Here is an 11,888-nt window from a genome sequence, read left to right as displayed (position 1 = left end):
GGATGATTGACATGAAAATAAAGTCTTCAAATCCTTTTTTTATTATTATTATTATTAATAGTGGTTTTTATACAAATTAGAAAAATCAATATACTATTTTTTGCAAACAAACTAATAAATAAAATCAATGGCTCTAAAATGTCAAGAGAGCATCAGGTAGATGGATCTGGAAATTGAAAATATGTTTATTGTATAACATGATGGTTGTCACCTACCAAAACATTTTTTTTATGGACATGAAGGTAAATATGATATATGATATATAGAGGCCCTTCCCCCATCCAGTCCTGGGAAAAAATCTCATTTACAGTGACGGCTGTGATCCGTGATAAATAACCCTGCATGATTTGTTCTGTTCATTTCCTATGTTTACAAGTGTTGGGTTAGTAATCAGAGAGAGATCATAACGTGTCATCAATAATCAAGGCTGTTTTAAGCTTTCAGAGAGAGATCATCCGGGTATGGAAGCATAATTATCAGCTAAAGGGATATGATGGAAAACTTACTACAGTTTTATTTCAGCAATGAGGAGCAATAAGGAGAGCAGGTTTGATCAATATTAATTTACACTCCAGCCAGCCTGGAAAATTTCCTCACAGATGGTGTTCCTAAGAAAATGTACTCAGATCAATACAGTGAATGAATAGATTTGTACGTATTTATTTGGCAGGCACTTTTATCCAAAGCAACCTAAAGTATGCTTTTTATGAATATATGTATTTCCTGGTTTTCTCACGGAATTGGGCTACATTTATAGCCTACACTCAGAAAAATAATTAATTGGATGAACTCAGTTGAATTGAGGGCAGGATTTCCATCCAATAAATATGTGTAACCCCAACTCATAAGAAACAAATTCATGCAATGAAATGTAATTAGGTTGGGCCAACTCAATTTGATCAAATACAGTTTCAATGAAATTGATACATTTATAAAGTGATTATTTTATGCTTGTTGAACTCAAACTAAAACATGGTAAACTGGTAAACAAATAACTTGGCAACCAACTTGTCAGGCATTAGCCATAAGATGGTTTTGTTATATCTATGGTATGCCCAAAGTAGTTGTTTATTTTATTATTAAAACAACTTTAACTCATGTTAGCAGGGCCTTAACCCAAGCACATGCTCTACACTTCACCACAATGGTAACCCCCAAAAACACTAACATACCAGAAACTGTTTTAAATACGAACACAGAAGAACATTAAACATTAACAAGTCTCCCAATTTTATCATCTTAATAAAAAATTCATAAAATATTTTATTTCAACATTTACTCTCCTTATCCAACTGTGCACAAAGCATGATGAGAAGGGAAAATCCACTTCCTAGTTACACAAGTAAAATAATTAATGTACTGTCAACTCAAATAATTAAGTAAAGCGGTTGTAAAAAATTGTGTTGGATTAATTTAACTTACTTAAGTAAATTGAACAAGTATCAAATGTTATTTTTGGCCTCCTTAATTGAAACATGTTCTTTCAAAATCAAAATATTGAGTGGAACCAAAACGCAACTGTTTCAAGTCAGTTTGACACAATGCAATTGTTTAAATGGGAAACACAGTGGTGTTAAATGAAAACAATATTTTAAATAAACTGAACAGTGTTGTAGAATCATTTTTTGAGTGTGCTGCCACGGGATGTTTTTTTTTTTTTTTAAGTCCGCAGGTTGAAGCAAAAACCTCTTGGAAGCAGGTTGTGACCTCCTGAAACATGGTTTTTGTAATGCAGACCCGGCAACCCTGATTGCATATCCTTTACTTCAGTGTTGTAAGGCTACATTTACACTAGTGTGTTTTCGTTTTAAAAAACATAACTTTTGCCTCGGTTACCCCTTTCGTTTAGACTACTCCGGGATTTTCGGCTCTCAAAAAAACAGAGACTTTCAAAAACGCTACAGACCTCGCTTTACTTTGAAAACTCCGGGGTTGCATTTCAGTGTAAATAGACCAAAACGGAGACTTTTGAAAATGATGGCATGCCTGCCCAAATTTGATCTACGTATCCTTGACGACTGTGTAAACGCCAGTGTAGACGAGGATCGTTTTCATTTTATAATGCCTTTTTAAAATAAAAAAGCACTAGTGGCAACCCTGTTGGCATATCCTTTACTTTGATGTTGGAAGTGTCAATCAAAATCCAATATTATGGCAAAGTTTTTTTACAAGGTGCGACGTAAAGCACTGGTGTTTTGTCATTATTATTTTTACAGAATGAAAGCACTAAGGCTGCATGTCCACCAAGGTGTTTTTAGCCAGCTGAAGCAGGTTTTGACCCCCTGAAATGCTGTTTTTATAACCGGTTTCCCCTGGAACGTAATTGGGCTAGTTTTGGCTGTGATTGGGCTACTTTAGAGCAGCAACTAGGCTGGTTTTGTTATGCAGACCTGGCAACCCTGCTGGCATACCCTTTACTTTGATGTTGGAAGTGCCATTACTGTCAATCAAAATTCAATATTATGGCGAAGTCTTCTAAAAGGTGCGACATAAAGCATTGGTATTTTGTCATTTGTATTTTCACAGAATGAAAGCACTAAATGAAAACTGCATCTGTGAGGTGCGTCAGACCGTTTTTGGCATCATGTCTAAGGGGGCGTCGAGCCAGGTTGTGAGTGTGCTCATCTGCACTAAATATCACTGCGATGAGATGCAGACAGGCAACTCACGGCACTGAGAACACACCATTCCCACAGCGTTTAGACTCCCTAATGGATACATTTTATTCACATCTCATTCCCTATTTTCCTACAAAGTAATCATGTAATGCAAAAATAGACTTGCCTCAGCAGCTCACCGTGATTGTGAATATCATCTTACGCCATTAGCCTTATTATCTCGCAGGTGTAATTGAAACTGGTTCTCGCTTTAATGCCTCATTTGGTTTTAAAAATAAAGAATTTTTTTTTTTTTTCTGTTTTTCATTTATTCCTCTCCTGAATGTTTTTTCATAATTTAAAATTAAAAAGGAGTTTCCATCCTTAGCTAATATTATAACATTCTATATTGAGCTAATGTTATAAAGAGCAATGATTATAAAGAGTTTCACATTACTTTGGATTATTTATTATAAAATACATTGCAAAATATACTGCGAACTCACTGCTTAGGACTCAGAAAGGCAAACCTTTTTTATATATTTATTATATTTTAGGTTTCTTTTTTTAAAATTAATTAAACATCCATTGTTATATATTATATAACATCTCATTCTTTACTGTTTTTCTTTCAGTTGAACTGAATAAAACACAATGAACTGATGCACTGCCTTTTACACCATTGGTTATTCTGTCACAGCGCAGTCATCAGCATATCGAATGATGGTGCCAGTTGGCTCAGTGGTTGCATGTCATTGTGCCGAACAGGCTGACTGAGCCCAGATGGATGATGTTTCTATCCCACAGGTCCAGTATATTATTCTATATCAAGATCATTCATCAAATGTATGTACAATCAGTCAATTAAGGTGATGTATGCTCCCTACCCAGCAGAATTTAATAGTCTCTTGTTGGGTATTTCAGTAGCTCTTAGTGACTCCATTTATTGAGATGGTTTGGTACTTTGAGCTTAAAAGCAGATGCATTTTTTTGGTTTTGCAGTACCATTTATTTGGTGAGTGGTACTGCAAATATGATTTCCTAAAAAGCCTCACAAATCATAAACTTAACCAGAATTTTTCCAGTTCAGTTTAGTAATAGCAAATGTAATATCCTTGGTCCTGTAGGTTTGTTCTATACAAAGTGTCTGCATCTGGTTCAGATAATAGTTTATATATATATATATATATATATATATATATAGTTCATTTACCTGTCATATTTCTACCCATAACCTGCTATCAAAAATGCATCTGAAAAAAAGTTAAGAAATTAAATCTGCCGTCTGTAAATGTTTTAGTGACAAATAATGATGTCAATGCTAAAAAAAAAAGAGGAGAAATCCTTAAAAAATCTACCTGAAAGTGATGTAACTATGAAATAAAACACTGAAATCCTTGCACCTCACATGAATATGCAGAACATAACTATATATGTTGGCATGCTGTTAGACACTGTCTGGAGGTCAAACAGTTTTCAGATATTTATACTATTTTAAAACAAAATTGCTTCACTGATATTCAAAAGATAATGCCAAACTACTTTTCGCCAACATTGATTTTTCATCAAGAATTCAAGCTTATTAATGTGACATTTCTTTCTCTCTCTCTCTTTTTAACAGCACCTAGTCATTTTTTACAAAAAAAAATTCAGATATTTAATTTAGAAATACAACAGATCACAGAAGGGGTTTTCAAGTCTTTCTTTCTTTCTTTCTTTCTTGAAATTCATTTATAATGGCTTTATCTACAATTTTACATTTCATTTCTTGGCACAGCCAATTTGCACTTCTTTAGCGAAATAAAGGTTTGTATACCTTTCATTTCATTTATAAAGTCTTTACTGTGCTTTAAATTGTATTATTTTACGCAACACGGTTTAAAGTTCACTGTTAACCCAGGAAATAGCAGCCCTTCACTGGCTCAGATTACGGCAACACACCACTATGAGAATTAGCACTATTTCTGTAAAAAGCGATTACAGAAAATGGTTGAATACACTAAAATTATAATTCTACTTTTAAATATTACATTTATGTCTGCCTATTAAATGACTTTAATGTAATACTGTAAACTATGCTGTACACTGTAAAAAAACAATTTGTTGAGTCAACTTAAAATAATTTGTAACCTGGCTGCCTTAAAATTTTAAGTTCAGTCAACTCAAAAAAAAAGTTTATTCAACTTGAAATGTTAAATTATACTAAGTGACAACTTAGATATTTGAGCTGAATCAACTTAAAATTTTAAGGCAGCTGGGTTACTTACCCATCGCTAAGTAAGTTTAGCAAACACAAATATCTAAGTTGTTAATTAGTACAACTTAACATTTCAGGTTGACTAAACTTATTTTACTTGACTGAACTTAAATTTTTAAGGCAGCAGGGTAACATTATTTTAAGCTTACTCAACAAATTGTGTTTTTTATTCTTATATTCACACAAATAAATTCAATTTGTCTTGTATTTTGTCTGTGTGTTCTTGCATAATAATAAATGTTCATGTTTTGATTATTGCTGTTACCTCTAGTAATTCTGTGAGTGATTTTATAAGTTCTAGTCCATTTTAAACCAGCAATATAATCATTTTTTAACAGTGGTTGATTTAAATAAAATAACCTGGTATGTTTAGTAAAAACATTTAACCTAACCAGCTGGGTCAAAATAACCCAGCATGTGTTCTGTCCAATATGTACCCAGCGCTGGGTTGCCAAATAACCCCAGTGATGATTTTTGTAAATTAAAAAGGGCTATTGTTACCAACAGAGTTCTACAGAATTTGTGACCTTAGTTGGCTAACAATGCTTTTGGGAAACGCACCCCAAAATAATAAACACGTTCCTTTAATTACCAGTCCATTATAGGCCTCCATTATCTGCCACGCCTACTTAATTAAATATTTGGATGAAGGAGTCTGTGGACACGCCCCGAAAAACAATACACAGATTCACTGAAAAGACTGTACCTGAAACAGTTTTCTGATTGCTTTTAATGAACTGACATTTGTTTGTTGCAAGCACAAAGAATATATAACGCTTCATAATTAGCAAAATGATAACACCTTTATTAATCAAATAAAATTAGCATAGGCCAAATTATTATTATATTTTTTACAGTGCAGCCTTTATTGTCAAGATCAATCATGATGCTCTTTGGCTTAATTGCTGTGTTTTCTTCTTCTTTCTTTACCAAATAAATTACTAAAATGATTCAGCCTTCTCCAACTATAACCAAGAACCCTTTTCCAAATAATTTCAGGCTTTTATGAGGAAGCCTCATTTACTGAGACACGGCCATGGGGTATAGAGCTAATATGTCAATGCCCATGCTCAATTAGAGGCAATCAATTTGAGTGACCAAATGGGAGAATTACAGAGAAACCCCTTACACATCTCCTTTCCTGGACAGAGTGAAATTGCCTCCATTTTACACGTCTGCATTTCCATTTCAAAGATATCTTTTTATGCATGCTTAGAAAGTATTTGAAGCTGTGAAAATCTATCATGCGCGTAGAAGAAGCAATTACCATGTCACGTGTTTAGAGAAAAGGTGTTTTTAGTTAGAGATGAGACTGTGACCGGGGACCAGAAAGATGATTGCTAAGCCTCTTATGAAGCTGAAATCTGAGATACTCCATTTCTTGGAATTTATACTGATCAGAGTTTTACATGTGAATGGATTGGGATGTCAAATCACTATCCGCAGGCCTTTAAATAGGGAAGAAATCCCAAAGTAGGGCTTTGTGTGACACTTGCATTGATCAATAGATTACTCAGAGGTGACCTTTTTTGTCATGATGATAAATGCTTTTCTGGAACCAAACAGAATGGAACAAATATACTTAGAGTTCAGTCTCTCAGTGTGTAACAAAAAATATATTTTAGACATTGTAATATCTTATTGCATTTATAAATTGTGATCGATTGCATATTCTAATGTGTGACCAATGCACACTGAACATCAGTTTGCATGAACATAATTTCAGATATTTTGCAGGGCAGAGAAACTATTTCATTTCCAAAAAAGAATGCAAATTAACTTTATACCAATAGGATAGGTTTTCATCAGACTAACAGGCTATTATGGATTTTTCAAATTCTTTGAACTAAAAAAAGATAGCTGGACCAGGAGGATCCCTGGGGTTTACAAATGGTAAATGGCTCTTAATTAGGCAGCTGTCCAAGCATGTAAAAAGGGCAGGAGGGTAATTCATGTATTAAAGGAGAAGAGGGTCTGATTCAGTAAGTACCTGAGAAGTGTGCAAACTCAAGTCATCTGGCCATTTTAAACTCAGCCTCTGTTTTAGTGCATTTTATGTGTGATTTAATTTGTTTAATGAAGTTAATAAAATGTGTGTATTGAGTCACAGAAACATTGTGTGGCTCATGTAGGTCACGGTTAGCCAAAGATGGTATTTTCAAAGGCTTTTTTTTTCTTCATTGACATTCATTCTAAAGTAGCTCTATATTCTGTTTACACATCCACCTTATTTTTCAATGCTGTTTTCTAGTAATGTGTGAGACTTCCGGTTCATAAGACTTCCGGACTTCCAGACTCAAAAAACCAGAAGACTCAAAACAGGTAAACTAATTCCAGTACAGAACCTAATAGGACGTTGCACATGTGCGACTGAACGAATCACTCCCCGAGACGACTTGTTCTTTCCGAGTCACATTAAAGATTCGACCGATCGTTTCGCTAGATAAGATCCTTCTTGCTCAGCTGGGATCGTTTAGAGTCCTTTGAAGCTGCATTTAAACGGCATTTTGGAAGTTCAAATTCGGGGCGCCAATGAAGTCCATCATATGGAGAAAAATCCTGAAATGCTTTCCTCAAAAAACATAATTTCTTTAAGACTGAAGACAGAAAGATATGAACATCTTGGATGACAAGGGGGTGAGTAAATTATTTGTGAATTGTTGTTCTGGAAGTGGACTTCTCCTTTAATGGAAGACTAATTAAAAAAGGAAGTAAACAACTCTCACACTAGACACTACAATGGTGTTTTAGTGCCCCTTTAAAAAGTATTTAAAAAACTAAGATTATGAGATGTAATATTTTGAGAATAAAGTCGAAACTATGATAATAAAGTCGAAATATTACAAGAATAAAGTTTAAGTGTTTCAAGGTGAAAAGTTGAAATGTTTTGAGAATAAAGTCAAAATATTTTGAGAATAAATTCAAATTTACGAGAATTACGCTGCATTCACGCCATGCCGTAATTCCAAGATAAAAACACGTGACATTCTAATCTGAATTATGTGTTTCTATGGCAACACTATCAACGGCAAAGCTCTCACGTGTTCAACTTGTAAACGTTTTTAGAATTACCAGTTACAGGTGTAACACGTGACCACCATCACGTTCGTTAAGGCGCTACTTAGGCGCTACCTCTGAGTCCGACAACATGGAAAGCTATAAGTAAAATGTCACGTGTTGTCATCTCGGAATTACGGTAATTACGACATGAAGGTAGCACTTATTTGTAGCAATTACAAGATTAAAGTTATAATATTTTATATAGCTTATTGTGCATGCAAATGGCCTAGTTTGGGAGCACCACGAGAAATTCCAAAGTCTCAGCTTTCAAATTCTGTCAGTTTTATAGCGAAATACAAACAATATGTCTATTATAATTGTGTTTTTCATACTATTTAATGTGGCGTGACAGATCGCTGTATTCACCTCAGTTTAAGCACCATGCGAATTACAATAATGAGACATACTTTTCATTAAATTAGGCTGTACTGTTTTTTTTTTTCAAGCCTTCTGCATTGCATGCGCAATACAGGCTTTACTCTCAAAATACTGTAACTTTAATTTCTACGATTTAAATTCTAAAAACATTTAGACTTTATTCTCATAATTTAGATTTTTTTCTCGAAATATTACTACTTTAATCTCCTAATGTTAGATTTTTTTATTTTTTAATGTGGTACTAAAACACTGTTGTAAGATATAACCACTTTGTTACCTCAAAATAAGTCTTAAATTGACCTGAAAACATGATCTGTGGGAGTAACCAGCTATATATATAGACTTACATTACTGAATTTCATGTCACAGATTGGGATAATTACCAGTGAAGGGTTTGAGACTGCGTGTTCTTGAGGTGCCATCAGCTAACAGGTACTCATGAAGTCATTTTCACTATTGCTCCAGAGAGATCACATACAGCTCAGGTGATTGGCTCAAACCACCCATAATTAGGAAAGAGTGCCCATGATCCAAGACGGCAGAATTGAAATTGTGTACCTCCACAGGGTCAGGCACCAGCTAATCCATTGTCATTACTAACAGGAATACCAACTGATAGCTTGCAGACCTCAGCCTTCTGAGAAAACTAATCCCAATATTTTCTTTAGTACATTCAGTTATGTTGCCCTTGATTTGGGGTCAAGTAATATTACTGCAGAGAAGAAACTCATTGATATAAGCAAGAGCTTAGTGAATGTGCAAACCGACAGAAAACCTTCCTTTTGTAGTCGTACAAGATGAGAGCTTGTTCAGCGCAGTATGGTAACCTTGAAAATAGACTAATGAAATAAATAGCTTCTAAGAGCTTGTAGGCAGTCTTTTACTAGATGATACAGATATTTACCTTTTGAGCTCCACGACGCTAAAGAGCAAAATCATTTTAACAATTCCACAAATAATATATGAGGCATAATTGCTGGTTTTGATGTTGTTTTATTTGCACAATAAGATGGCGTTACAAAAATCAAATTAACTTACAAAATACAAAAATAAATTAATTTGAAACACATTTATCAATCTGCAATGGTTCTCAAGCTGGATGATTGAAGTACAAACCTGCTAAGAGAACATAGTCACAGTTGCCAAAATACTGTGCTTGAGTCACTGAATCACAACACAAACAGTGCCATGAATGTCTGTCATTTAACAGTTTTAAATATTGGCACTTTGACTTTTTGACGTCTTACTTGGCAGGCAAAATGAATGAGGCTTGTATATATATATATTTATATAAATAAACACCAAAATAGCTTGTCAATGAATAAAAGAATCCTTGAGTCATTAACATTTGAGTCATTAGCATTTTTCATGCTCATCACAGCCATAGTATCACATTTCTCTGGGTATCAAATAAATGTGCGCAGAATAATCACACAAGCTATGCAGTGTAATTAGATCTTTCACATTCTCAGCATCATCCAGTAACGGTTGCTTAGTGCTGCCTTGCAACCCAGCATCTCACAATCAGTATCTTAACATTAAATGCTTATACACACAGTGAGGTCAGTCCATACCAGCAGCAGCAGATCTCCTTGAAGGTCTTCCTCATCTCTTGGCTCCTGAAGGCATAAATGAGAGGGTCTATGACCGAGTTGCACATAATGAGGATGAGATACATGTTGAAGTGAGACATGAAGCAGATGCAATAAGGGTTCCGGGGGCAGGAGATCATGAGGATGAGGTGCAAGAAAAACGGAGCCCAACACACCACGAATACCCCCAGCAGGATTGTGATTGTGATGGCCCCTTTCATATTTGCCGCCTGCCAGATAGGGCCGTTGCCAGGGAGGGCGGCAATGCGCTTCATGTGCAAGCGGGCCAGAAGAAACATGTGGACGTAGAGCGAGGCCATAAGCGCCAGCATGGTGAAGAACATGCTGATAAGGCAGATGAGAACGGTGGTACTCTCAGAGTACACGATAAAGAGCACGCCAGAGACCGTGCAGAAGGTCCAGATGCAGGTGATGATGGTGCCCGCCCGCCGTTGGGTCATGATGTTGTGGTAGCGCAAGGCGTAGAAGATGGTGATGTAGCGGTCCACCGCGATGGCCAGCAAACTCCAAATGGAGGCCAACAGAGAGCTGCAAATCATAGAGTCAAAAACGTTGTCCATGTTTTTGATGATGCTCTCGCGATTGGTCAGGTTGCCCCCCGTGATGAGGGCCATCACTACCGTTTCTGAGGCATTGGAGACGCTGACCAACAAGTCTGCTACGGCCAAACTGCAGATAAAGAAGTACATGGGAGAATGAAGGTTCTTGTTCTTGATAATAGCAGCGATCACCAGAATGTTCTCCAGGAGGCTGACGAGCCCCAGTGTGAGGAAGACCTCTGTGGAGATGAGCAGCTGCTCATAGCATCCAGAGGCTGATCCTCTCTCGCCTTGAGCTGGCTTTCCCACCGGCAAAGCTCCCTGGCTGTGATTTCGGTACGAATGATGCAGTCCATGATGGTGTGAGGTGTTCATTTCCCTGAATATCCGTAGTGAGTGGTTTGATCTGTCTTTAAATCAGTCGGGTGAATTCAAATTGAACATCATCCATCATGAAGATCAAACAAAGCAGGAACTGTACGAGCATCCGTCACCTCACCTCTGAGAAAACTCTTCCTCCAAATCAACGTCCGACGATAGTGTGCAAGAGCTTCCTACACAGAGCACAGACAAAAAACAAAATAGAGACAGAAACATGCACACAAAGAATCAGAGGACAGGAGACAGCTGCAGTTAAGTGAATCTGAAAACACTGACTCTGTTTCAACACTGTTGAAGTGCAAACAGCAACATTCAGCATTCAGAATGAGGCACTCAGTCTCCAGAGTGCTTCCAGCACTTGGCAGGCAGGCGAGTGAGATACTCTTGCCTCCACAGTCTGGCATGCTGAGGACAGGCTCCTCCCCCAGCTTTCTCCACCAATCAGAGGCAGATTTGATGGGTGAATGTAAGCTAATATCAGAAGGAGGTCAGTGTATGAATGGGATTGCCTTTGATTTTACCAAAAAGGTTAAATCATTTAAAGAGGGTGTTTTCTTAAACCATTTTGGTGGTATGTTTACATAATTAAGGAACAAGAACTGAGTATGTTTTGCTAGTATAATTATATTTAAATATACAGTTGATGTCAAAAGTTTACATACACCTTGCAGAATCTGCAAAATGTTAATTATTTTACCAAAAAAAAAAGAGGGGTCATGCAAAATGCATGTTATTTTTTATTTAGTACTGACGTGAATAAGATATTTTACGTAAAAGATGTTCACAAGAGAAGATAATAGTTGAATTTATAAAAATGACCGTTCAAAAGTTTACATACTCTTGACTCGTAATACTGTGTTGTTACTTGAATGATCCACAGCTGTGTGCATTAAGAGCCAGGGGGTGAAAACTTTTGAACAGAATTTTTTTTATTTCTTATTACTTTTTATTACTTATTACTATATATTTTTTTTTTTAGTACTGCCCTTTCAAAGGTTCAGAAGATACTTACATGTTTCCTAGAAGACAAAATAAGTTTAATTTACCCTGATCTTCAAATTCA

At 36.0% G+C, this 11,888-nt stretch overlaps 1 protein-coding gene across 2 annotated transcripts; it reads right to left on the bottom strand.

Moving 5' to 3' along the window:
• Window positions 1-9,274: 9,274 nt before the first annotated feature.
• On the bottom strand, window positions 9,275-11,182 carry mc4r (melanocortin 4 receptor). Of its 2 annotated transcripts, XM_051125005.1 has the most exons (2): window positions 10,061-11,182; window positions 9,275-9,911 (listed from the first exon to the last, which is right to left on the bottom strand). In XM_051125005.1, the coding sequence occupies exons 1-2, from the start codon at window positions 10,817-10,819 to the stop codon at window positions 9,831-9,833; spliced, it is 840 nt and encodes a 279-aa protein (XP_050980962.1). In that variant the 5' UTR covers window positions 10,820-11,182; the 3' UTR covers window positions 9,275-9,830. The 2 variants fall into 2 exon arrangements, with proteins under 2 accessions (XP_050980962.1, XP_050980951.1); XM_051124994.1 differs by having other exon boundaries at window positions 9,275-11,182.
• Between the last annotated feature and the right edge of the window lie 706 nt (window positions 11,183-11,888).

This window comes from Labeo rohita, chromosome 2 (genome assembly GCF_022985175.1).
Source record: "Labeo rohita strain BAU-BD-2019 chromosome 2, IGBB_LRoh.1.0, whole genome shotgun sequence".
Classification (NCBI taxonomy): Eukaryota; Metazoa; Chordata; class Actinopteri; order Cypriniformes; family Cyprinidae; genus Labeo; species Labeo rohita.
The sequence above is the reverse complement of the archived record's forward strand: the minus strand, read 5'-3'. Positions and strand labels throughout refer to the sequence as shown.

Excerpts from the sequence above, each read along its gene's own strand:
- mc4r (XM_051124994.1), bottom strand. The coding sequence starts at position 10,819 with ATGAACACCTCACACCATCATGGACTGCATCATTCGTACCGAAATCAC.